The sequence below is a fragment of the Drosophila guanche genome, unplaced genomic scaffold (genome assembly GCF_900245975.1).
Source record: "Drosophila guanche unplaced genomic scaffold, DGUA_6, whole genome shotgun sequence".
NCBI classification, from domain to species: domain Eukaryota; kingdom Metazoa; phylum Arthropoda; class Insecta; order Diptera; family Drosophilidae; genus Drosophila; species Drosophila guanche.
In genome coordinates this window covers 3417726-3444635 of record NW_022995748.1, presented here as the reverse complement: position 1 = coordinate 3444635, position 26910 = coordinate 3417726, and the positions used below count along the sequence as shown (strand labels likewise).

The 26910-nt window shown below is 40.8% G+C and overlaps 4 protein-coding genes across 11 annotated transcripts in view; 1 reads left to right on the top strand and 3 right to left on the bottom strand.

The window, feature by feature from the left end:
- LOC117584837 (dedicator of cytokinesis protein 11) overlaps positions 1–12941 on the bottom strand; it is a 26741-nt gene extending 13800 nt beyond the window's left edge. For 5 of the 7 annotated variants that reach the window (XR_004573879.1, XM_034273970.1, XM_034273968.1 and 2 more), the window contains exons 1-2: positions 12184–12941; positions 8463–8504 (exon numbers count right to left, since the gene is read on the bottom strand). Coding sequence is in view for 6 of the 7 variants with exons in the window: in XM_034273970.1 (XP_034129861.1) it covers positions 8463–8504; positions 12184–12279 (138 nt within the window). In the remaining variant the exon portion in view is untranslated. The remainder of the gene's footprint in view (positions 1–8462; positions 8505–12183) is intronic. The other 2 variants (XM_034273973.1, XM_034273969.1) reach the window with 1 other exon arrangement.
- Positions 12942–15237: 2296 nt separating this feature from the next.
- LOC117584147 (phosphatidylinositol 3-kinase regulatory subunit gamma) lies at positions 15238–21973 on the bottom strand. Its single transcript, XM_034272907.1, has 3 exons — positions 21526–21973; positions 20025–20934; positions 15238–17634 (listed from the first exon to the last, which is right to left on the bottom strand). Coding segments are annotated over exons 1-3 (1527 nt in total). The 5' UTR covers positions 21527–21973; the 3' UTR covers positions 15238–17018.
- Positions 21974–22788: 815 nt separating this feature from the next.
- On the bottom strand, positions 22789–24871 carry LOC117584340 (stress-induced-phosphoprotein 1). 2 transcript variants are annotated; one of them, XM_034273172.1, is made up of 4 exons: positions 24711–24871; positions 24368–24650; positions 23180–24284; positions 22789–23105 (listed from the first exon to the last, which is right to left on the bottom strand). In XM_034273172.1, exons 1-4 carry the CDS (start codon positions 24717–24719, stop codon positions 23033–23035), a joined length of 1470 nt encoding a protein of 489 aa, XP_034129063.1. In that variant the 5' UTR covers positions 24720–24871; the 3' UTR covers positions 22789–23032. The 2 variants fall into 2 exon arrangements, with proteins under 2 accessions (XP_034129063.1, XP_034129062.1); XM_034273171.1 differs by having other exon boundaries at positions 24368–24653; positions 24711–24870.
- Positions 24872–25503: 632 nt separating this feature from the next.
- On the top strand, positions 25504–26910 carry LOC117584818 (splicing factor U2af 38 kDa subunit). The gene is made up of 2 exons (XM_034273940.1): positions 25504–25734; positions 25807–26910. The coding sequence occupies exons 1-2, from the start codon at positions 25691–25693 to the stop codon at positions 26657–26659; spliced, it is 897 nt and encodes a 298-aa protein (XP_034129831.1). The 5' UTR covers positions 25504–25690; the 3' UTR covers positions 26660–26910.

Below are 26910 nucleotides of genomic sequence, written 5' to 3'. Positions count from 1 at the left end.
CCCCCCCCCCCCCCCCCCCCCCCCCCCCCCAGAAGAGCTTGACTTTCATTGATTTTAGCAGAGGAATTGCCCTGACGGAATGCCTTGAATGTCACTTGAGTTACTTCGCCTTGCCCCTCTTGTGCTCCTCTGCCACTCGCTTATCAGTTGAAATTGCTACAATGCGTCAGATATGTCTGCATTAAAATCTCTTGGGGGCTGCCACAAATGGTGTGGATGTGTGGTGGGGTCACTCGGCTCATTTGTGTTTCGCTTTGAAGTGGAAACCGTTCAAGTGGTCTATGAATTTATACCCCCCTTTTCCCTTTCGTTCTCTCCTTGCCATTCAACCCTTTCATTCTTCCAGATTGGCATTTTCATGGCATGGAAAAATTGTGACTAAATTTAGCTTTAACTTGTGGCATATACTAGTATGCACATATATGATTTGTAATTGCTGTTGCTGCTGGCTGTTGGGCTTTCTGTCTGCTGAACTTTTGACCCACACCAAAATAGTTCTCCCTTTTTCGAATTGAAAGCTTCCTTTTCGATTTCATAAGTGGAATATTTGGTACGTAAAATCATTTTTACGGGAATATTTATAGAAGTTTTTGGGACCTAAAATGCTATTAGAAAATTGTTGGGTCTGAATGAAGCAATGGAAGTTGCTCTGCAAGCAAAATTCAGAGAATTTTGGTACCGGATAAATAAATGTAGATATAATATAGAATATAAGCTACTAATATTAATCTTTTCATTATAAACATTTCCATATTTTCCTGTTCAATTTCCGCAACACAAGGTTCCACTCATATCATATTTGCTGCCTTGAAATTCCGCAGATACTTAAGTTGGGATCTCGCCTATTTCTTAAGTGGATAACATTCCTATAAAACATTTGTATTTGTTTCTTGAGATAAACAGAAATTACACAACATTGTAGTTTACTTCATTTTTGCAGTTTATGCGATATGGCGGACAACTGGCATCCGTTGTGGCATGAATAATGTGGCATATATGTAGGAACGCTCGTAAATTCCACAAAATTATGCCCAAGCAGTGCCCGAGATCCCGCAGATGCATTCGGGATTAATTTTAGATCGCAGGAACCACATTAGAAGACGCGATTGGATGCCATGGAATGCACTGATAAAAAAGTTGCCTTTGCAACAACGTTCAATGTTTATTTATCAACGCCAGCCATATATGTATATTTATTTTATGAATTTACAAAACATTTCTTTATCAAACGAAGAGGTTTGTCCAGTCACGGGGAACAACTGGTTTCTGCCCAGTAAGACTTATGTTTTGGTCATCATTGGCGGGTTGTTACTGTCGTCTGGGTGGAGGGGTTCAACGAACCCACATTTAATATAACAATAAAATGATATGTAAGTGGAGATGGTGATGGAAACACCTCTGTGGAAGGTGGGTTTTCCATCGGATTTGCCCACCCATAAAGGTATCCACAAGTCAGCAGTTTTTCGCAGTCATTCCATAAAAATTCCACTCTTAAATGGTGTTACATGTTGCGAAAAAAAATACAGACACGAAACAGTGGCAGAAAAAGCAAACACAAACATCTTGAATTTCTCGCATTTCTCTAATTTTTCTTATATAAAATAATATAATTTATTTAACAACTTTCTTTAGCAACAAATAAACATAAATACGAATTCTATTCATTGAAATTCGTGTGCCGCCAAGAAATTTCACCCAGTTTGAACTCTTGATTTGTTTAGAAAATTTACATACAAACATGCAACAAGCCATGCCCCATACTATGGTTATGCTATTGTTGAACAAATGACAGACAAATAAGGAAACTTATCATTAGCCTGCTGCTGCGCCGTTCAATTCAAAAGTAAAGCCATTCATTAGATGACTTTTTGTCACAAATGCATAAAAAGCATTTAAATCATATGACCACAATAATGCGACAAACTAAACTATGGCATTACTTATACTGTATTTATAATGCACTAATCGCTCGCTGATCAGAGCATTGCATAAGCAATCTCATACGATATGCGACCGATGATGATTCCATGCGGCTTCGAGGTGGAGTAAAAGTTCCGCAAAATACTTTCATTTCTTGCATAATCTTTGGCTTTGATTGGTGCCGATTTTTAGAGACACAGAGAGATGGGTTGAGGTGTAACAAAAGTTCATAGAACAATAACAATAGGAAATTCATTGTATAAAGTAATAAAAGCGACTGACAATTAAAGATGGGATTAAAAGCAAGCATTTATTAATACACGTATTCAGCAAGTATATCAATGGAGACACATAGAAAAGGGAGGCATTGGCAATTTATATATAAGCTGCAATTTATTATAACAAAAACTTTTACTTTTGAGGATTATGTATCCAAAAATTAAAGATTTATGCTTTTCCTATTGGAATGTTTAATGCAGATTACGCTATCAATCTTTTCGTTAGAATATACATACATCCCAAGACTCTCAGCGTCATTAAAACTTTTGCTTAAATATGAAAATAACCACGACCTCTCCCAAACTGCCATAGAATTTTCCATAAATAACCAACGCTTCTATTCGAGCCCCCCAATTAGCTTAGAAAAGCATTTGTATGCATAATGGAGCAGGTGGTGGTGGAAACCGTTTAAGACTTGTGTCTTTAAGCTGCTCAAGGTCAAAAAGGTATTGTAACTGGTTTCCCAATGAAGCCCTCTCGGGGGGAGGCTATTAGCCAATTTAACCAGAAGTGAAGTACGAAAGAAATACAAGAAAAACCAGAAGAAACCTTGAGGCTAAGTTGCACACACAAACAATACGTGTAATTTGCCTTCAAAGACTGAACCCAACAGCAGAAAAACAGTTGGGCGGAAAGCAGCAAGTGCAGAAAAAGCAGCGAAAAACGCGACGCAAGAAAAAGTTCCCACGCAGAAAACCAAAGAAAAAAGCTACAACAAAGAGGCGGAAAAGAGACAGAGACGAAAACTAATCATATAGGAGAAGCAGAGTGCGAGTGTGCACTAGGCCTAGGCCTGGGCCTATCCGCTGCCTCAGTTCTTGACATTGTCTGTCTTCGGATAGCAAATACCCGTAATTAAACATCGAAGCTCGCTTTGAAAAGAAAGTAAAAGAAAAGCCAGAAGACATCGAAAAGAAAAGCGTACGAGCGTACACATTTTTGTTCAAGAAAAACGTGGAAACAATCAAGAAAAGAAGCGTAGCTTTGTGGGCTAGATGCGTGGATACCCTTGAAGATGTTCATAACTATGTAATTTAGTCATCAATTTTGATTACACGCTTCTGTGATTACGTTCAGAGTGCATGAATTATGCATAAAGGGTGCCAAACTGCTAACACAAACTGGAAGAGAGAGAAATCATTAATAAAATGGACCTCAACATCGATAGAGCAGCGCGCCCTTAGATTGAAACACAAAGAATTTACAAACGATTATATTCCAAAGACTCAAATCTACTGCTGCTTCAGCTTTTGCTGCATCAAAATTCTTGCTTCTCTGCCATAAATCCTAAGAAAAGCACAACACCCTCTCGCTCTTGTGTCGAAGACAGGGTATCATCAAAACAATCAGCAGACAACACAACAATTGAGGCGGTGGCTGCAAGCATTTTGCTGTTTGCTGCAAGAATATTGTGTGTCGTTTCTTTAATTACAGACATCTGAAGATAGCACCGAAGATATCTGCTTCATTTGTTGATGCCACTGGAAAGTTGACATTTTCAGTGCAGTCGAAAATTGGGTGCCACCCGGCAGAGAGGGGAGGCCATCAAATGTGAGGTTGATGCGTCTGCCATGTGTGGCTATGACTGTGGGGGCAACTTTCTAAAAAAGAGTACTTAGCACTTTCAATTACATTCAACAAAGACAAAGACAAAGACAAAACAAGAATCTGGCAAACTAATTACATTTATAGCCTCCACTGTTGCCGGGTCTCTCTCAGTCTCTACCGATGCGATGGTTGATGGCGAGTGTGAAATATGTGTTAATTACACACCGCCGAATGGCCATAATAAAATTCTAGTATCTTCCCATTAATTGCTCAATTGTGGATTATGGACATCCAAAGAGATCTTCACACAAGCGAGAGGTCTTTTTGCGGGGTTAATAAACTCTTCTCTTTGGCCAAAAGCTTAAGTGCCACACCCGTAATTCCATAATCTTTGGCTTGACATTTCTCGAGTGACAAGAGAGGGCAAAACTGGGCAGCGTTTCGAGGGACCTATTCATACAACAAGTGGTAGAAAAACAAGTTTCAAAGAACAAGCAACATTTGAAGGAAGGCAAATGGTTTTTTGTGGCATCAGCCACACTGATCAAAAATGTGTTGGTGAAGGTTTTCGAAGAGTAAACGGTTGATGTAAAAAGGTGGGAAACATTTATTACAATTAAAGATAAGATGTAGAAACTACAGGTGGATTAAGGCCAACAAATAGCAGCCATCTCTCGCAGTTTTCATGAGATATGGAATAAACATACAGAGAAATACAGAAACCAAGACGGCTGGCTTTTTTCCGCTTATACAATTTGCAATTTTATTGTATCCGTTTCCGTTCCTTCTACAGTGAAATAGATTTTACATACAGAAACTTTTAAAAAATGTTTAAAAATTAAATACCCATGTCTTCCGAATGTTTCGTTGTTTTACAGCTATCACAAAAGATCTTTGAAATTTAAAGAACCATTTAAACTCAACTGCAGACACAAAAGATATCAGCACATTGTCAGATACAACAAATAGAGCACACAGAGAGAACATCACTTTGTGCCATTCCATTCCCTATTTTTGAGGGCAGTAGTGGAATGGCAAATCCAACTTTCATTCAAGTAAACAAAAGGCTTTCGTTGACAAAACGTTGCACAACACAAAGAGCAGAACTAGGAACGAAAAACTCAAGAATAAAGGTTACTGACTTCGTCGTACGTGTATATGCTGATATTGTATGCAAAATGGGAATGAACTTTACTGGAACTATGCCACTAACTCTGGAACTCTGCAGCAATCCATTCCGTTGGGGGGTTATATTTGCATGGAACTTCAGCAGCATAATAGAACTCCAAGCACACAGAGACCTGACATTGTGATTTGCCCAAACGGAAGCCGAGTTTTAGTTAGTTAGTTAGTCTACTTAGTTTACTCGTTTTGTTAATAACTTTTCGTTGTTTCTCTTCGGTTTTTGTTGTGTAAAGTGTGTCAGTGTGTAGAAAACTGTCTGGCAAGTGCTAACAACTGACTCACGGCCTGCTCTTGGTCTCCCCCTCTTTCTGGTTAACACTTTTCTGGCCATTTCCATAAAAAATGGTGCTCTAGAGTCGACCCGTATAAGTAGAATCGCTTCTATTCGATTCAATGCAAATTCTCTATCCATACACAGGACAAGGAGTAAGTAGGTGCAAATCATTTTGCTGTAAACAAACTTAAATGAATACAAAGTTGAATGGCAAATGAATGAGGCAGTCTGCCTCATGTGGCGGTGTGGGCGAATGGGTAAAAAGCCCCTCCACTGTGCTCTTCAACAATTGATTTGTTATGTCGATACTCTACAGCAGCAGGTATTATTATTTGGAGCAGAAGTTTGATTAAAAGAGAAGATTGGTCGCTGCCGAGTGTCTGGAATTGATGTGCAACCGAAACACTTCCATAATTGTATACTTATTTTAACCATTTTTAATTTTCTTGCATATTAAATCATTATTGCACGAAAATATGTTTAAATAAAAATAATAAATTCGCATATAAATCATCTTCACTTCTAGGGTATCTACGTTTCCCTATGACAGCTCTTTCGGGATTATTTTCCTTATGCAATAGAGCAAAGTGCAACAGCAACAAAAGCAAATAGCTGCCTCCACTTGTAGTTACTCCAACTCCCCCTCACTCCCCATAACAGTTGTCAGCAATAATTGTCGCAAATGAATAAACAAAAAGTTGTACGATATCAAGTGGGGAGAGAGGATGGAGGAGATGCAAAACACTGAAGAAGCTGTTTTTAAGCCTTGGGGGCAGCTCCCACTGTGCACAACTGTGCATCACTGTGGGTGTGTCTGTGTGCGCGTATCGTGTGTAGGTGGGCGTGGCTGAAGTTGGAGTTTAATTTTTCGATGATTTCATAGACTTTATGAACATGTAATATTTTTTTTTGTGGGTGGGGCTGTGGATCTATTAAATGTGTTTCTATGTATGTTATTTGTTTGTACTTTTTCCTTAAAAGGAAATTGCTTTAAATAGCGATCAACGACATATTCGAATATTCCAATATAAATACGAATATTCCTATACGATTCTGGCAAAAAATTCTCAATACCACCGCTGGAAAACCTAAAATTTCTATAGATCCCTTGAACAGAAATTATCTGTTTTAATTATTTGCTACCTAATTTTAATCCTGAACAGCCATCGATTTCATTACAACGTTGATTATGATTTCCTGAATCCCTTCATTTCGAATCATAATACAAATATTTTCTAACTAATCTTCCCTATAAAATACTTCCAAAAACTTTTCCATTTATTCCTTATCGAAAGAGAAACCACATAAATCTTAAGAAGTAGACAAAAGGCCCTTCAAAGACATTTGTGAACTTCCATACTACTACTTTTGAAAGGCTTACACGACGATGACAATCCATTGAAAATCTCGTCCAATGTCTTACACCTTTCACTTTGTCTACATAGTGAGAGTTTCTCCGCAACAGCATGAACCAGCAGTTGATTTTTGGCACCTTTCTTAAGATATTCTCCAACCATTACACGAAGTGTATCTCGAAAGTCAATTGGCATTCATTTCAGTTACAGTTTTTCCCCCAGTTCTCATTTTGCCTGTGGTTTATACCATAATTTATCAGTGCATAAAAATATCTGCAATGCGGGGAAGCTGATTTTCTGTGAGAGGAGAAAATTCTCGGTAAGAAAAATTATTATTTTTTGTTTAAATGCTTTCAACAGCTTAAAAGTTGGTGAAATTCTTGGTAAATCATAAAAAATGAACAATAAATAGACACACAAATAAACCATAATTAAACAAAGAGAACAAAGATTTATTCTTGTATTTATTCAATTTCCATTTATTTATTTTGGCAGAGCGGTTTGTGTGGATATTTTTTTGTTGTGGGTCAAACGAGAGCGAAATTTAAACAATTTAATTCAAGCAACAATTGTTTGAACAATTGAAGGTCCAACACGGCAATTTGCAAACTCAATTGGAGCGCAGCCGGCAGAGCGGATATTTCTGATAGTGGCATGTGTCCATGAGTCAAACCATGAAATTAAATGAACAAAGAAAAAGCGTCTCACAGTTGTGCCACCTGCTGAGGCGAATAGAAAATCTCGTAAGAGGAGTGTTTTCCATTATTTCGACTAGAAGATACCCAAATTTAAGTAAGTAAATCATTAATTTATAGAGAAGAAATCGCAGTTTAGTAGGGGAAGATCCCAAAATGGATCCCAAACTAACTTCCACAACACAATACTCTTCCCATACATCCAATATACCCTTACGCCCAAGCAGTACCTCCATCCCGACTCATTCTCACTTCAAGACTTGTTTTCGATGATGCTTCAATGCTTATTTTTGATGTAGGAACTCTCGTATAGATCGTGTTCAGGCACTGGTTCTGCTTGTAGCACGTTTTCAATGTCAATATTTACATGGACTGTCGTACGGTGGGGAGCTTTATAAGGCGTTAGAAGCCAATAAACATACTAAATAATCATCAAACGGCATCATCATCATCGTCATGGCGATGTTCACTGCTTTTAATTGCTTTGGAAGAGCTTCTTCCTTGTTTGTCCAGTAGAGAAAATATGCATACAAAAAGAAAGTTTATCTCTTGTGAAAAATCAAATTAAAAACTGCTCATGACATATTAAAATTAATCATGCGGTGTGGCCAGAGCGGGCCAAAGCGGGATAAGGGAGACCACCGAGCAGAGAGATGTGCAGATTATGTGCCCCCAAAACGAGGCGAAGGCGAGTCCAAGGTCAGATCAAGGAATCGATAAAACTTTTACCGGCTCCAAGGAGGACACATTGAGGTCACCCGTTTATTCTGGTGCTGGCTGACTGTGGTTGTTGTTGCTGTTGCTGTGATTGCTATTGTCGTTCGGTGAAAGGCACGCACTCAAGTGGAATTGTTCTGGATATACTATGACAATGTACATGTAATTTATTACAGTGAAAACTGCGTTAAGCGTACATCTCAGGGAAAGGAATTAGGTTTCGAAACCCTTACACACGTAATATTAATTTCCTTCCACTTCTAACGTTAATCGTAATGGGTATCATTCGTACAAAAGCACTTAAACAGTAGGAGTCCGCCCCAGGAGACCATTTTTCATGTGCCAAACGAAAGCTCAACCATGACAAGTAGAAGATGTCTCCATCTGAGAGAACCGTATGCGGTCCCCCCATGAGTTATTTCACTGTAAATGCATTAACTATAAAAGTATACAGGTAAAGTACATTTGCTAATAATATATTATTTTTACCGCAATAGAGAGACTACGCTGATAGCTCCCCGTGCTGTTCTTCTAAAATGATACAGAGAAAAGTTACGGAATTAGGAGTTGGGGTTAGTATTAGGATGTTTAGGTGAGAGACATGCATACGATGACCATGATATGAGCGATAACACCCCATAGCTATAGCTAAAGCTAAAGCCACAGGTTCGAGTTCAGCGGTAAAAACGAAAACAGAACCGAAAGTAGCGCCCATTAAACAGCAAACGTCACGACAACAACAAAAAAATCCAGACTGGGGGAGAAACAAAAGCTGAAATAAAATAAAAGTTGGGAAACGATATTTCCGGCGGGGGACGGGGGGCGGGAACACACGGCAGGGGAAACTGTGACCAACAGACGAGATATATAGAAGCGGCACGGGCATACGGAATAGAACATAAACAATAAAGAGGAGATGCGCAAAAAAGAGCAAGGTAGCAACAATAGCGACAACGAAAGCGACAGCAAGAGCAACAACAATAACAGAAAACGAAAAAAATTGGATAGAAACAAACTAAAAGGTTCGACCACAAGATGACCAGCACTGATAATAGAATTTAGGGACTTAAATGTGGGCAAAAGCAAATGATTATGAGCAAAGGTTTACTAATAAGCTTTGCTTTATTGATTCCAGCAAAAAATCTGAAATAAATTTACAAAATTCAATCAAATAAAGAAAAAATATATTAAAAATATTAAATAATAATTACAGATCAATGTATGGAGACATATAATGGAGAAATTTCCATTGTAAATATTCCCCACGTCCCTGCAGTCACACCTTAAAGTTCGTTCTTTAACCGGATACGCCCCACTACAAATTACAGAGTACCAAGCCGCCGGGTAGCAAAATCACCTGAGCCATGACCATTTTACCTACTCCACTTCCTATTCAACACACTCCACTCATTACCACGTCACACGAGCGACAAAGACAGAGAGAGAGCATTCAAAAACAATAAAACCCTCATTAAACAGAGGAAGCCCCCCACCAGCTTATCTTCAAGCATTGTGACACATTAAATATAATTAAACCATACAAATTATGCATTATATTGTAAACAAATGCGACAAAGTAGGTTTGCTTTACGTGTACTAACTAATAATTTATATTACAATCAAATGGATTAATCAACCGAAAATAAAAGCGAAAACGGTTTCCCCACTATGGCTGACCCGTTGAGACATTGAGAAAACTTTCGAGTGATCTTCGCAACAGTTCGTTTAATTCGAGATTTGGTTTTGTTTTGCTGACATATAAGGAACCTTTATACACATTTATTTATGTTTTTTTGATGCTCAACATTATTGCGAGATGAGGTCATGCCCCAAAAAGGTAGAGGCTGCCTTGATTAAAACTATTCTGAATGGGGATACAATGAGCCATGTCTCATAAATCATTCGGGAATTTTTAGGGAATCTGCCGACTATGTGAGAACTATACATGTTGGAGGAAATAGTAACACGAAACAAGTTATAAGATCTTTCAAAGAACTTCATAATTTTTAGAGTTAAAATTAATTGATTGTATGTTAGTTAAATGCTATTTAAATGGCCTTGAAAATGCAGTTCGTGTTTTAAGATAGATTATTTGTTATATGGTATATTGCTTTCCACAAATATTTCCTCTCGTATTCACGTCGCAATTAGCTGATGCAAAACATTTCCAGACCTCTTTAGACCTTTAGCTGCCTTTTCCCCAACGTACATTTTTGTGTTTAATGCAAACCACACAACTGATATTTACCCTGCGATATCGCATAACACTGCGGCACATGTTTCGACAAAAAAGAACCGAGAAAATAATTTAATGCATAATTATTGTTGAAAGTATTTTTAGACATTTTATCTTTATTATTTTTTTTGGGTAAGCTTCATTATGTTATGACCCCACGAACTACATTAAAGTGGACAACATTTGTTCGGTTATATCGACCTATTTAATTAATGTTGGAGTTGGAGATGATTGCAGGAAAAGGAGACAAAGAGAAATGTCCCCCAAAATAGACTTGGAGCAATTTTCTACCATTTTGGGATGTGCAAAACTCCATGACAATGTTGGAAGAAGACACACTCCACTGTCACCCACAATAACCCACTCAACCATCAACCAATCATTAGAGTCGGTACTGCCCATATACACTACACCATGCAAAGGGTACATTTCATTCCAGAAAGGAACTCAATATAAACAACAGTTGACAAGACTCTCCAACGATCGAACTTCACGTGCACCTGATCTGCAAGGGTATCCAATACTTTGGCCTCGAAATCGAACCTTTACGCACTAATTGAATTATGGGAGAAGCATTGAAGCAGCCAGGGGTGGTGGAGGGAGGAGAGACCCACTCGTAATTGACATTGGAAGCGTGGATAATGGCGGATCTAATATGATTTTCGGTGGTCTATAATGCAATTAGTGGGGAAATAATGTGTGGGAGGTGGAGAACAGACCGATACACGTGGGTGAGGCACCCAAAAAATGAAGTCATGCCTTGTGCACAGACAAACATCGATAAGAGGAATTTGAACAGTCTAAAAATAATCGAAAAACAAACACAAACATACATTTTTTATTGGCCTTACACAAACTTAACATCTCCCTCGATTAGACTTAAACAAACATAACATTTTATTTTAACAACATAAATTACCCTCAGTGATCCCTCCACCTTAGGGAATTGCCACTGTTTTGTGTTCTTAGGCACACCCCATTATCATTTAGCACGGAATATAAACACGCGAGGATGCTGGGGAATCTAGAAACACTCACGGCCTTGACGTGTCAAGCACTCGCTGGGGGAAACTCTAATCAAATCAACTTCACTCAAAATAGAAGAGCAGGAAGAGTGAAAGAAACAGGTCCCACCTGAGAGTACCAACGCAAAATGCAGTAAGAGTCAAAATTAGGTATGTACTTGGGCTCTCCATTCATGACAGAACTTGCATGAGTACATTCATGTCTCACGTCATATCTCATTCCAAACAAAATATCTTTACCATGCCCTACCCGCTCCCATCACTAATAACAAACAGACTTCCACTCGAGAACAAGTCTTCTTTTGCCCTGCCCTCTCCCACTCACAACCTTACGATGACTTGGCTTATGCAATGGAACTTGAATGAAATATTTTTCCTTATAAAAACCTATGATCTGACGATGAAATGTGCTAAGTAAAAAGAAAATAATATTAAAACACAAACATTTTGGATGTTTGCCAACGAGAGAGCCTATGATTGTGTGTGTTGCAATAGGACAGTAGAGTGGGGAGAAATATTTGTGGGAAATTCCGTCGAATAAAGAAAATATAGACAAAATTATATGTACATCATTTCGGTTTTATATATTCCTCTGATCCCACGCACAGCCACGACAGCAACAAATACAAAGTGCATGAGAGAGAGAAATTGACACACCCACATGGACAACAGAAATGTGCAGTTTTGTACGAAAATAAAACTGTAAAACAAAAACAGAGAGCGCAGAATGGTGGGACAGTGAATGAGAGACACAGAATCATGAATAGAATCAAGGTATATCGAAAAGATGATGCAGTTTTGACTGAATCTACCTTTAGTGGAATGAGATGCAGGTGCAGGGAGTTTTAATACAAGATGAGTCATTCTATGTGGCTCAATTGGTCCAACTGGAATAGCAGGAATGTCCCCACCTTGTATTACTTTGCCGGCAAAAACAACGATTACTTACCAAAACGGCGCTCTCACGCACCAGCTGAGAGACATTCTCTCTCATCTGCACCGCCGAGCTGAGCTTATTCAAGCCGCGCGTAAATTTTCGCTCCATTCTCTCGACTTCCTTTTCCCCCTCCTCCTACTCAAGCGGCAAAGGCAAAGGGTTCGGGAAGCGTTGAAGCATGGAGCAAACAAGTTGTTGTTGGCGTTTTTGCTGTTGTGCAAAAACCGGCGACTTTACAAAAATAGACACCACTACACACGCACACGCACGTGTACACGTTCACAAACGGACAGGATGCGCTGCAGTGTGCTGCGCTGCCCTTGATGACTAATTCGTTGTCCTTATGCTTTTTTTTCGCACACTTTTCTCCAGCACACACAACTTTTCCACTGGCTTTTCTTTATTTTATCCACACACCCGGTAAAAGCGTAAAGGACTTTGATGTACACAAAACTGGACCGCACCAATACACATAAACACCACATTCCAGTCCCTTTTTAGGGTGGATAAGGGGCCGCAGGGAGTATATTTTTCTGCCTCTCTCGGCAAATAGCATCCATCCCAAAAGAATTTAAACAATATATTTTATCGAGTTAAATTCAGCTGTTTACACATTTCTATGGACGCACACGCACGACTTGTTGTTTTCAGTTTGGTCGAGAATTTGTTTTCACCATGTTTTAGCGGCAGCGCGGCACGAGTACTACTAGCAGCTTTTTCCAAGCGCCAAACAGCTCCAAGCTCCACACGACCGTATTCAAAAAGTTTGTGGCGGATGGCGGTGGGGAAGAAGTGCCGACGAATGACGATGGGACGGAGAAAACGAAAAATACCAACAGTGTGACCGCGGAATTATCAGACCCTCAGAAATATACCGAGATATACCCTTGCATTTTCAAAATATACTGTAAATATACCGTGAATCTCAAATTATTTTCCTCGATTTTGATGTTCTATTTAATAATACCAGCTTGTTAAGAGTCTCCGTGCTAAAACTATAATTTTATCCGATTTATCAATCAGTTCTTCACAAGACTGGCTAGCTTTCACGACTTCCTTTTCTTGGAATGTTTCCAAATTAAGTTGTGGGAAGGAAATCCGACGAACGACGATGGGAGAAAGAAAACGAGAAGTACCGAAAAATACCTCAGAAATATACCGTGTTATGCTCGCATGTAGCACGCTTTTGCGAGTAAACATATACTGCAAACATACCAATGCACCAATGTAGAAAACGTGTAGAAATGCCCGGCAATTTGAATGTTTACCATGGCTGATAAGAGCTCTAAAATTGTTGGGCTGCAAGTCGACCGTTGGACATAGTGTCTCCTGCTAAACTTTGTCTTTAATTTGGGTAATACCCACTTAGTTTCCAGGACAATGGGCCAACCCTCGGCAATTGTGCATTTCCACAGATCATTTATGTTGATCAGAAATATATTTACATTTATTCCCAACTTTGCCTGTCTAACACGCTCTTTGAGAGAAAATTCCCCTTTCATTCATAAGCTACATATATCTTACCTTGACTTGGCTTAACTCTTGTTTAGGATTACAGCCGAAAATAACTCTGCCGTGTCTCTTATCCAAATCTTGATGATGCATCATTTTGCATGTACGACATGTGCTTTCATTATTTCATTAAGGGATCAGCTTACTTTAAAATGCATAAGTACGTACCCAAAGAGGAGCCTTGCCTGCGTGGAATTTCACTACGCTGCTGCTAGATGGTATTCGCACCTTCTGTCATTTTGACCTTAAAAAATCCCCTTTTACTGACGGATCAATTAGAAAGAAAATCTTATGTACAAAGGTAAGCGATGGAAAGTGTTCAATTCTCAATGCAGAAGTAGAGTCATAGATCTTTCTCCAAAGATTGTAACTGAAGAAGAGACTTAGGCTATGCATTTTTCCGAACTAATTAAAATGTCAGAATACCCTAGTAGCTCCCTAAGGCGTCACTCCATTTGTTGAACTGGTGCCACCACTCCTGTTATGCATGCTCTGGCTGGTGGTAGTTCATACAGTTCCATTGGGCAGCGCGTGATTTTTCGACATTTCGGCAAGCTCAGCGGAATGCATCGCTGGATGATGGGCGACGACGACGACGATGACTGCCGGAGATGGCAGGAGGGTTCGTTCATTGAAAGACGACACTCAATACCGAGAATAGCGAGCAAAAAGAATACCATACCATACCTTCCAGAGAGACCGACAAAACGGAGTGGAGCAGATATGGCAGGGCCCCCTTTCGTATTAGAATTATTATTTGGTAGCATATTTTCAGAACTGTCTGATGTTTATCCCGATCCAATTCAATTCACTGACGACTTGTTCTTGTTTTCATTCGTTTTATTATTGTTTCTTTCCTCTTTTGTTTTTGTGTTATTTACGAACATTCGGTTTTAGACACAAATACAAATACATACTTAGATTTTTTGATTTTTTTTCGGGTTTTTCTTTTTCGTTGTTTCTTTTAAAAAACTACTACAAAAATTGTTTGTTGTTGTTGTTGTGGTTGTTGCTGTTAGCGCTTAAAGATCTACAACATATATCTTATGAACTACAACATATAGCATTCTAATGGCATACATATTTAATGGGCATGTATGCGGGTTATACTCGTACAGATACATCATATCATATATATATCTATCTATATATCAGTATATATTCATATAAAAAAATACAACAAATTTGCAATTCGTTTCACATTTAGTTTTTATCATTTGTTTTCTTCATTATCGCATCTCTTCTTCGTTTTGTTTCCTTCCTTCTCTCTTTTCTTTCTCTTTTACTTTTAAGTTCATATTCCTCCACTGTTCTGTTCTGGTTCCGGTCTGCGCCAAAAGTGCAGACCAATGAAAATCGCAGAGACAGAGGACAGAGGATGGAAATCACAAACAAAGCAACAACAAAAAATTCACAAAATACACAAATATTTCCATCTAACATTGAGGGTATGGCAAAAAACGTCATCATCATTTATCAGCATGATTGATTGCGCATCAATCATATTTTAGAATACATTTAATCTGGTTCTTTTACGTATTGGGGTTTTCTCTTTTTTTTGTTTTGTTTTGTGTTGTTGAAACGCAATTTAAAAAATGGAGAATTAATTTTAAAACTTATAAATACTACAACGTACGAGATCCGATCCGCCGAAATCTCATAGAATTTAAGCAAAATTTAATGAAACACACAAATTACAAGTTAAATAAATTAAACGTAAATTAAGAGTTACATATAGGCATAAAGTATGTGGAGAATAATTGTTAATTTATATATTGTAAAGAGAAATATTTGAAAGACGCTCGCATGTGTGGGTGTGTGATCGATTCGATAACGATTTCGATTAGCCAAGGGGAGAATGTATGATCGATTCGATTCGATTTCGAAAGCGAAGCCAAAGGAGAATGCATAACAGGAAGCACGAAAGAGGGGATCGAGTTCCAACGAACATTAAGGGTGGCTGGCACAAGAGAACAAAATGGGAACAACAACGGGGGGCTATATAATTATCTATTTCATATAAAGAAATTGCACTCATTATTGTGTGTGTGTGGGTGTGTGTGTGTGTGTGTGAGAATATATCTATTGGACATAACAGAAATTGCACTCAAACATAAATCTATCTTTTAATAAAAAGTTGTTTAAAATAACTCTTTTGCCAATTGCACTTATTTCTTTTAGTTGTTGTTCTCGGGTTGAATTCCTTTTGTACATTAATTCTTTTCTTTGTTTTGCCAATCTGGTTCTGTGTATTTGTGTGGGTTCTTAATTGTAAAAAAAATATATATATTATAGATATATTTTTTTCAATATTGTTTAAAGGAAATTACTATTTTAGCAACAATCGAGTGATCACATCGTTTAAACATACGTACATTTGACTTAAAACTACATCAAAATCAATCATAATATAACAACAAATATTAGAGCCAGCGCGGGCACAGGCTGTATGTGTGTGTGTGTGTGTGAGGTGGAGGAGAGAGGGGGCTGGGCTATATGGTTATCAAAACCTTAACCTGAATTCACAAATTTCTCTGTGTGTGGGTGTGTGTTGTCCCTTTGTTTCCGCAAGTACTTTATATATATTTACATGAACACACGAACAAAATGGTTTGAAGAAATATCGTAGAATTTCTTCAGAGGGCTACCCCTCCCCTACATATATACTATATACTATATAAATATATATATATATATATAACCCTCCCACTCGATGATGACGACAACGCGCAGCGTGATAACAATATAATTAAAGGAGCAGGAAAGGGTGTGGGGCAGGGGGTTACAACAGATACAACAGATGCTTGACTTATCAATTATCACGCGAAATGCAGTATTACAAATAAAGGATATACAAATATATATACCATATATCGACATATGTATATATTTATGTATGCGTATAAAACGTGTGGATTTCCTTTGTGGCTTTTAAAGTTTGGCTTACACTCATACATACACACATATATATATATGTGTATAGTTTAAACAACATCTATATGATCACCAAAACACTGTAGTTATTTTTCTGGAGCCTGGGTTTTTTCTCTATTTGTTTGCGGATGGTCCCCGAAGCAGTTGGACTGCAACGCCATCCATCCATCACACGACAACAAAATATTCATATACGAATATATATTATATATTATATATTATAGATGATGTATATATCGTATATACACATAGAGATAGAGAGATATATAGCTTTAGAGCGGAGCGCGAGAGGTTAGAGAGAGAGAGAATGATAGATTTAGATACAATAGAAACGATAGCTAGCCTGTGAGGGGAGGTAAATGTGTGTGTGTGTGGGGGGGGAGAGATTTTAAGGGGAATTCCTACTGCGATGTACTGAAGTTTGATGGCGAAATGGAGGCCGGTGGCGTCTCAGTTTCACCACCATCCACCTGATCCTGATCGGAACGTACCCTGGGCGTCGGTATGGGCGCACTGCTGCTGCCCAGCGATGTCTGTGACGATGCCGCTGCCTCCTGCTCTCGCTCCATCTCCAACTCCTCGAGAATCTGTGCCCTGTTCTGCTCCCAATAGTACACAGGCAGTCTCAACGTCGTGGTCAGCGTATCGTTGTGCTCCTCCAGCGAATTGGTTGCATAATGCTCCACGAGCTTCTTCAGCGTGGGATAAATGTTGTAGGGTGCCGCAAAGCCAAAGCCACTCTCCGTCTCATAGATGATGCAATGCTGAACATTGCCCTTGCACACAATCGACAGCGCATAGTGGCCGGCATTGCGCACACGGATCAGGAAGGTGCCAGAAGGTGCGCCACGAAGCAGCTCCTCGGCATCACGACGCGTGGCATCCTTCAGGAACCAGTAGGTCTCGTTTCTGTGTGGCAGATTCAAGACATTCTCGTACTGTTGCCGCCAATTCGCGAAACCCATCTCCAGTATGGCATTCAGATCGTCTTCCGTGAGATTGAATCCTTTCAGGCGCCTAAAAATAGAAGAAGTAATAAAGAAAGTTTTGTGATTACAGAGATTGTTTGATTTGTGCATTTCAAGTTTGCATATAAAATTAACCAATAAAATGTCCATACAGCATTTAACTAGATTAAACAAAAGAAAATCTGCGACAAATTTCACTTGCAGCGAGTTAAAGCGAAAGACCTCTTCTTCGACTGGTGTTGATTTAACAATAACTTCCAAATAAATATAAGTTCAGTAGCCCCCACTGTGTGCCATTTCAACTGGACACGAAACTGCGACGATAACTGTTGGATGGATGACGCTGCCGCTCCTGCTGCCACTGCCACTGCCAATCGTTGCTGTTGCCGCTGCCGCCGTTGAGTCTACGCTCGTCTAGACCCATAGGCTTCCTCATCACTGATCAGGCGATCAAAACGGGGAGGGGCTTCGGCTGCGTTCTTTGTGTTGCGGCAGCTGCGGAGGCGATCCGAAGTGATTCACGTGTGGAAAGAGATAAGCAATAGTCTCTGTGCTACGCGTATCATATCGTAAATCTTTGCAACCAAACGAAGCTCCACAAGGAGATAGACTCATTCATTCTACTATCTAATCGTATAACCTAATCGAAGTCCCAGTTCCAGTGACAGTTCCACCCAAGTCGAATTCCTCCCCCATGTCCACTGTGTATTTTTTTGTTGTTTTCTTATCGCCGGTCTCTAATCTTTGCATTTTGTTACACAAACCTTGGCGTTTTTTTTTTGCACAACAAAATAAAATCACATTATATATGTAGTTCATTTAATACATACACATGTCTTCAATGTGTAGTTCATAGAAGACAGAACGGAACGGAATTATTAAGAACTTGGCAAACTTTTAAAGCCTGATAAGGAGAGCTATCTTTAGCAAAAAGTCGCTCGGCTCTATGCCTTATCTAACCGTCCGGAGACTGCCTCTTTTTCGGTCTAGTCATTCGTTGGTTTGACGGCGGGGCCACAGTCTAGGTAAGGCCCATAGAAACCCCCCCATTAAAGAGAGAGCCTGCTACTAAAAACCATCCAACGATGACGTACAATGTACACTTTAAATGACTGTTGCTATGCCGCGGCATCATAGTTCTATTGTTTAAGTATTTAATTAGAGAGCTGGTAGTATCTACAAAGAAGCGGACAAGTGTTTCTAATCGTCAATTAATCAAGTTAGCAAATTGGTTTCAAATAAATGTAAGGGGAGTTAAATATTTGCACAAATAATTGTGCCTTATTAATGTTAGGCAATATTATGGATCCATTGAAATAGGATATTTGATCGATAGATTTCTGCCAGGAAAATATTTCCAGGTCTTGAGAGAAACTCTGTCTCAATCTCCACAAAATAAAATATATAAATTCCCTTAAAAATAAATTAAAGCAACCCAAATAAAACCCCGCCATAAACTATATATAATCCTGGAAATTGTCCACACATTCTTCCTGATATACAAATATATGTAAAACTTTTCGCGCTAAAAGGGTTTCTCCCTTAAAGTCTCAAGAAATTCTTCTAGTCCTCAACGCTTTAATATAAACAATATAAACATATAAACAATTGCCATTTACGATAAATACGACCTTGATGTGGCAAAAAAAAATATATATAGAAAAGAGAATATAATCGTATATTTTATATGGTCAAGCGTTGATAAAGGGTTCCCTTCACGCAAAGAAATTGAAATAATCCGAGAGACTTTCTAATCAAATGAATGATAACAGAGGGTAGTGGACTACTTCCAAGGTGAATTGGGATATTCCGCCCCAAAAAGGAGGGGGGCGATATGCGATAGGAGATACCAATACCCCCAACTGAAGATATATAAAATATATATGTGCATGATAGGGTTGGTGGGGGTAATGCTTAAGTATATAGAGGAGTTTCCAGTTAAAGGCTTTACAGGCACGTAGACCCCCAATGCGCTGTTGCTATTGCTGCTGGCGTGGCCAAAACCAAAACCAAAGCCAAACAGTTAACAATGTTATGCCATTATCATCGGTATCGGTCAGACTTTCGGACTGTTCGGAATGAGCGATCGTCTCATCGTCGCTGCTGGCCCGCGTGTAAAATGAGCCAAAGCCAGAACCGAGCAACCGACCCATGATGATGATGTTTATGCATTAACATTCCCTCAGCGGCTGACAGAAACTGCAAACTGCAGTGCATGATACCGGCGAGTGACCAGGCCAGAGACACTCACACACACACACACACACACACATAGGCACACACAATCAAATAGAAGAGGTCTGTTTCCTATGAGTGTGTCTGTCGCTTGGTGGTGCTGGGGCTTCTTCACGCTAATCAGCAAATCACTTGGAAAGAGCTTACATATGAGAATGACGTCAACGATTTCGATTTGGTAGAAGCAGCGGTGGAAGCACTTACTCAATGTATTTGTCCTTGCGCAACTGCAGCATCTGCAGCTCCGGCTTGGTGGCATTGATCTGTCGCTCGAGCAGCAGCTCCTCCTTCTTCTTGCTCTCCATGTAGTGGTTCAGCTGCTGCATCTTCTCCTGCATGACTTCGAGCAGGGCCAGGAGATGGGCCTGGTTCTCCTGAAGGCTCTGTCGGGTATTGGCATTGTTGCTGCACGCCGAAGCGGAGGGGCCAGCCGTACCAGCGGCTGAGCCGAGCGTGGATGCTACTCCGCTTTCCGGTGCACCGCTCTCGCCGGCGGGTGTCTTCATCACCGATTCGTTGAGTTTGATTTGATCGCGAAATATCTTTTCGGCATTCCCAAACACGCACTGATGCAGCTTCTTCTCCTGCAGCTCCTCGCGAATGGCATTGAAGGAGTTCTTCTTCTGGTCGAGGCTCTGCTCCAGCTGCTGCAGCATCTGCGAGGTGCGTATAAACTCGTTGCTGAGCATACCCAGATCACCGTGCGGATGGGCATCATCCTCCTCGTACGTTCGCACAATCGGATGGCTCAACATTATGTCCAGCGTCTTGTTGTACATATTCAGGGAGTTGGCCTTGTAAAAGTTCACCATTTCCACCACCGAATTAAACAGTTTCTTCTCAATGAACCCGTACATGCCATTGATGTGACAGATCTTGATCAGCTTCTCGTTCCCGTCCTTCATCAGCGTCAGTGTGTACTCTCCCTTTTTGGAGAGCGCATCGCGCACCAGGAAGCTGCCATCGGGCATACCGTGCAGTATGTTCTTTGCCTCCTCCCGGGTGATGGGACCCCAATACCAGGGCGCCATACGAAGCTCATCCTCATAGGGATCGACCAGCGATCCGGGAGCCTGCGGCCGCATCGTTGAGTAATGCAGCGGTGAGGGTTGCACTGCAAGACGAGAAAAGAAATTGTTTTTCAAGGGAAATGTGATTAGATTGAGGAGCATTTCATTTTGGATCTTATTGAATGTATAAAAATGATCTCTCAGCCAGCATTTATTACTTCAAGCCTGAGTTATGTCTACCCATTAGACGTAAACAGAACATTCAAATCTAAAGACTCACAGCCACAGAAATCTCAAATCACAAGCTCAAATTATATTACAGGGTATAAGAGAGCGTCTAAACTTTCCATTAAATATATCATTTAGCATGGAGATCTTAGTATGAAACACAAACCAAAAGACTACAACTGCACAATCCACGAAAGATATCTCCAACCAAATCAACTCTCTCGCACTCTCTCTCTCTCTCTGTCTAACGCTCTAAGCAAATGAGATCTCAGCCCCAAAAACGCAAAAATAAAAGATAGTACGATATGCAATAGAGAGGTACGGTACACATGTAAGCGCTTATAGTGGCGTCCCGGCTCTCGCTTGTTGCCAAGCGCTCTCGCTCTGGCCATGCCGTCCGTGCCATCTTGGGCAACCCTGTGTAGCGAAGGGGCAGGGGGGAGCGTTGACGATTTTTTGGTACTCACTTGTGTTGGCTGTTTTATTTGACTCTTGGGGGAGGGGGGAGTAGGAGGAGGTTAGCTGGCGGCGGCTTAGATTTGATTATTGAATTTCGATTCGCGTTTTTTCTTGTGGTGTGTTAATTTCACGCTTATAGCTCGCCACTACCACTACCGGAGCACACACATCTTTCTATTCTCGATTTCGTGGAGCACACGCACGCACACACACGCAGCCAGGCACTAATACAACGGCAATACGACACACTGGTTAAAAAGAATGGTTGGCTTTAATGTGCAGGATTCGTATGGTTTTGTGTGATATTTGTCGATTATAGAGTCAAATTTCGTTACTTTGCTTCTTTGTGCATGGCCGGGTTTGGTGGGGTTAACTTAAAACATTTTTATACGGCACTTTTTGGACGACAAAAATTACAATCGCACACCATTTTTTTTGGGAAGAAGCGTGACCACGGAATTATCGATATAATATACCGTCGCACCCTCGAAAATATACCGTAAATATACCGGAGTCTTAATTCATATTCCTCGATTTTTATATTATATATGTGATTTTACTCGATTGCCAAGACTTTAAACACTGAAACAATAATTTAATCCGTTTGAAGAATCAAGTTGGCTTTTTTGAAATACTCATTTTTATTGGATGGTATACGTTATGACCTTATGACTTTACTACTACAAATTTTCTACATACCAATAACATACTTAGCAGAATAGCCAAATATTTAACAGAAATTTGAAGGATTCAATGTCTAATTATGATTAAATATAAATCTAATTACTGACATATGACAAATATATTTCACATTTTGCTGGCAAGTTTATTTTTTGATCTGAGTACTAGGCTTAACTGATAACATTGAAGAAGGTGAAAAATAGTGCGCGCAAATAAAAAGAAAAGAAATTCTAATTACCGATTTTTTTAATTTTATTTCGTTTCTTTTATTTCTAGATACTGTCACCCACAACCGATCATTTTCTACTCTGGCACCACTGATATTAGTGGTGTAAAATCGCACACAGAACAGATGGCTTTACAACACTTAAGCGGGCTTTTCAAAATGATAACTCGTGTGCCATACCGTTCTTTGACTCATTTATTTTACATTCAAAAACTTATTTTAGAGCTAAGCTACAGCATATATTGTAGTATGAAAATAAGGATTTTGCGGATGGAGACCACTTCAGCCATCTGCGTAAATAAACTAGGCAGACACTTCGTTAGTTGTGTGTTTCGTGTGTGTGAGTTTTGTGATTAATTTTCTGTAGTTAGTTGTAGTTATAGTCGATCTGCGTTTTAGGCGTTTCGATTTCTAAGGTAATGTTTAGCGTTAATTGTTGTTGTTGTGTTTGCCCCCTTCTTTATAAATTGATAAACGATAGTTTAGTTAAGAGGCTTGCGCCATAATGGTGCAATAAAGTTCGTATAATGCGTATTATTGGTTTCTTTTCTTCTCCTGAATGTTTATCAATATGTTTTCTGTGTGTTTTGTGTATGTATATGGAGTGCCTAGTGTATCTGAATGATGCCCGATTCCAGCAGTTTCATTATCTTATCGGCAATCGCAGGATTCTGCAAGTGTCTGCAACAAAAAAACAAAAATCAAAAAAATTGAAAGCTGTTCCCAGCAAGTGAATGTGATGTGGAAAAACTTACTCTTTCACAGCATTTGGATCGTTCTGCATCTGTTCGAGGATCATGCGCATGGCCGGGTCTTTGAGGATTTGCTGGATCTCGGGATCCGACATGGCATTCTTGAGCACCTCCTGGGGATTGCGTTGGAAGTTCATGGAGCTCTGGCGATAGCCCTCTATGGCCTCGGCATTGTTGGGATCCAGCTCCAGCGCCTTCTGGTAGGCAGCCGATGCCTTCGAGGCCTGCTGCATGCCCTGCAGAATTTTACCCTTGCGAATGTACCCCTTGATGAACTTCTCGTCCAGCTTGATGCAAGTCTCGCAATCCTTGAGGCCCAAATCAAAGGCGGCCAGCTTCGTGTAGCAGGCAGCACGATTACTGTACAGCTTGGGATCATCGGGATTGCGCCTTATGGCCTCCGAGTAGTGCTTGACGGCGTTACTATAGTCACCCTTCTTGAAGTAGTGATTGCCCTGCTCCTTCTCCTCCTCGGCCTTCTCGGGATTGATGTAGGCCGTGCGCTCCTGCTCCTTGATCTTGGTCTCCATCTCGCTGAGCGATGTCTTGATCTCCGGCGTCCGGTGCTCGGACATGGCCTTCTCAAAGTAGATCTTGGCCTGCTTGTAGTTCTCCATCTTGCGGTAGGTGTTGCCGATGCGGGCAAACGATTTGGCAATCAATTTAAAGTCAGCGCGGTTCTCGCGGCCCACCTCGATGCCCTTCTCGCATTGCTTGATGCACTCCTCGTACTCCTTCCGCTCAAAGTACACCGCAGCAATGTTGTTGTAGAACGTAATGTCCGTGGGATCATGCTCGATGGCCGCATTGTAGTGCTTCAGAGCAACGTCGAATTCCTTCTTCTTGTATGCCGCATTTCCCAGCTCTTTCTCCTGCTTGGCAAAGTACTTCTTCTTCTCTTCCTCGCTCATGTCCTCCACCCGCGGCTCGGCTGGCTTTGCCGGCTCGTTCGATCGGCGCGTTGGCGATGGTGCCCGACGTGCCCGCGGCATATGTGGATCAACGTCCATGGGAATGACGCCCTGCGACTGCATATGGCTGAGCACTGAGGCGGTGATCTCTTGACGGCCCTGCAGCAAAATTGCATTTGTGGGATCGTACATGAGGCCTGTGTGAGGGGGAAGGGCGTCGGTCAAGGGGGAGTCAAAGTGAGGTTATGTTGGGCCGAGGCGAGATGATTCAACCACTTACCCTCGTTGTAGGCATCGAAGGCCTTCATAAAGTCATGCAGGCCAACTGCGGCGGCGCCCTTGCGCGAGTATCCCTTCGGCCAGAAGGGATTCAGGGCGATGGTCTGCTCGGCGTCCTTCAATGCCTCAGCGAATTTCCCGGCCTTGGCGTAGGCGGCCGAGCGGTTGCTGAACAGAACATAGTTTTGGCTGTCCAGGGCAATGGCTTCTGTGTAGGCTGCAACAGCCTCGTCGAATTTTTCGGCATTCAGGGCCGTGTTGCCCTTTTCCTTGAGTTCATTCACCTGCTAATGGCCCAAAGGCTGTAAAAAGGATGTTCTCCTTTGTTCTGCCACTCCACCTACCTGGTCCATTCTTTATTCTGGCGATCTATATCAATCGATTTGGATCCTTTGGGAGTGACTTGTTGAAACACGCTGTTCGCACGAAAAGTTGCAGAAAATGCAAAAAAAATGCCGACTTTTCTAGAAATTTGGATGCTAACACTGTGACAGTAGAATAAACCGCACAGCCCTCAAAAATATACCGCCAAATACTAAATTCCGACTTTTCTAGAAGTTAGGGATGCTAATTGTGGATTATTGAATGAATCTATCGATATATCAATATACCTTTGTTGAGAAAATGTGTATCACGTGATTATAATATTAAAATGACCATTATGGGATGCATCATCAATACCCAATACATCGACAGTTGTTTCATGTTGGTACAAACATATATGCCGACTTTGAATACTATTTATCGAGCGGCATTTTTGTACGATAAGCGCATTTATCGACGTTTTATTTTGAAAATACAACATCATATAGTGAAATATATAATATTATATTATTATAAATAGATATTAGAAATCACACATGGCAGTCTCGTATGTCATCAATACATTTCGTTTCCGTTTTGGATATTCCTCCTATCCCCCTCGTAAGTGAGTTGGAAATGCCACATCTAATCAGTTAGCTTGGAGTATAGTGTCAACCTTTTCTGTTTTTCTTTTTAAATATTTACATTTTCAAAGCCAATTTGAAGCCCATTTATTTGTGTTTCCGGTACTTTATTAATTTTGTACACATTGAATTATTTGCCAGTGCTGTTGTTTATTCTAATCGATAGTTTGACGTAAAATATTCTGAGCTGGCAACGCTGTTGCAAAATACAACCAGACGCTGCTTTTTTACGTGCGGCAGCTGAAAATATTTGGAAAAACTGGCAAAAACTACAAACAGGGGGAGGCAACGAATTAAATTAGCTCGCGTCAATCAACCTTTGCTCGAATTGAGGCACTCCAGTTTCCCAGCAGCATTTTCGTTTCAGCTCCACTGTAATGGCGGAGTATTTGGCATCCATTTTTGGCACGGAAAAGGACAAGTAAGTCAGCATGGTTCCGCTTCTCCTGTACCTTGTGTTTTGACTAATTGACGCTTGCACTTGCAATTGCAGAGTAAACTGCTCGTTCTACTTTAAAATTGGCGCCTGCCGTCATGGAGATCGCTGCTCCCGCATACACAACAAGCCGACATTTTCGCAAACAGTTCTCCTGCAGAATCTGTACGTTAATCCGCAGAACTCGGCCAAATCGGCGGACGGGTCGCATTTGGTAGCCAATGTATCAGACGAAGAAATGCAGGAGCATTATGACAACTTCTTCGAGGACGTTTTCGTCGAATGCGAGGACAAGTACGGGGAGATCGAGGAGATGAATGTGTGCGACAATCTGGGCGACCATTTGGTCGGCAATGTCTACATCAAATTCCGGAACGAGGCCGATGCAGAAAAGGCAGCAAATGACTTGAACAATCGCTGGTTCGGCGGCCGACCTGTCTACTCGGAATTGTCGCCGGTGACCGATTTCCGCGAAGCCTGCTGCAGACAGTACGAGATGGGGGAGTGCACACGTTCCGGATTCTGCAATTTCATGCACTTGAAGCCCATCTCGAGGGAGCTGCGAAGATATTTATATTCTCGGCGTCGGCGTGCCCGCTCCCGTTCCCGCTCGCCACGTTCGCGCCGCTCCCGCAGCCGGGGGTCACGCTCTCCCCGCCGACGTCGCGATGGTAACGATGGAGTTGGCGGCGGCCACTACGAGCAGCGCGACAGAGCTGCAAATGAAGGACGAGGCATGGACCGTGGCGGTGGCAACGATCGGGGTGGCAATGACAGAGGCGGTGGCGGCGGCGGCAATGATCGAGGAGGCAACGATAGGGATCGTCGTAAAGGCGGCGGCGGTGGTGGTGGCGGCGGTGGAGGAGGTGGTGGAGGAGGCACCGGCGGTGGTGGTGGTGGTCGTTATTAATCTTCTGGACTTTCTTCATACATCGTGTTGCATACTGCAATGGGGAAAACGGACAAGAGTCGCCGATTGTGTATTTTATTTCTACGTTCATTTTCCTTCGGATTGTTTTGTTTATTTAGAAGAAAGGGGTCTTCACCACCTATGTACAAACCCCCTGCTAAATACTTTTACCGAGCGCCCATTAGGATTGTAATTACTATACACACATTCGTAATAATAAAAATTGAGTAAATACTATATACAAAAACAAA

Excerpts from the sequence above, each read along its gene's own strand:
- LOC117584147 (XM_034272907.1), bottom strand. Across the intron at positions 17,635-20,024 it reads CGCAAGGACAAATACATTGA|GCGCCTGAAAGGATTCAATC; the intron begins GTAAGTGCTTCC and ends TTCTATTTTTAG.
- LOC117584340 (XM_034273171.1), bottom strand. Across the intron at positions 24,285-24,367 it reads CTTCGATGCCTACAACGAGG|GCCTCATGTACGATCCCACA; the intron begins GTAAGTGGTTGA and ends CCCCTCACACAG. Across the intron at positions 23,106-23,179 it reads GATCCAAATGCTGTGAAAGA|ACACTTGCAGAATCCTGCGA; the intron begins GTAAGTTTTTCC and ends TTTTTGTTGCAG.
- LOC117584818 (XM_034273940.1), top strand. The coding sequence starts at position 25,691 with ATGGCGGAGTATTTGGCATCCATTTTTGGCACGGAAAAGGACAA. Across the intron at positions 25,735-25,806 it reads TTTGGCACGGAAAAGGACAA|AGTAAACTGCTCGTTCTACT; the intron begins GTAAGTCAGCAT and ends TTGCAATTGCAG.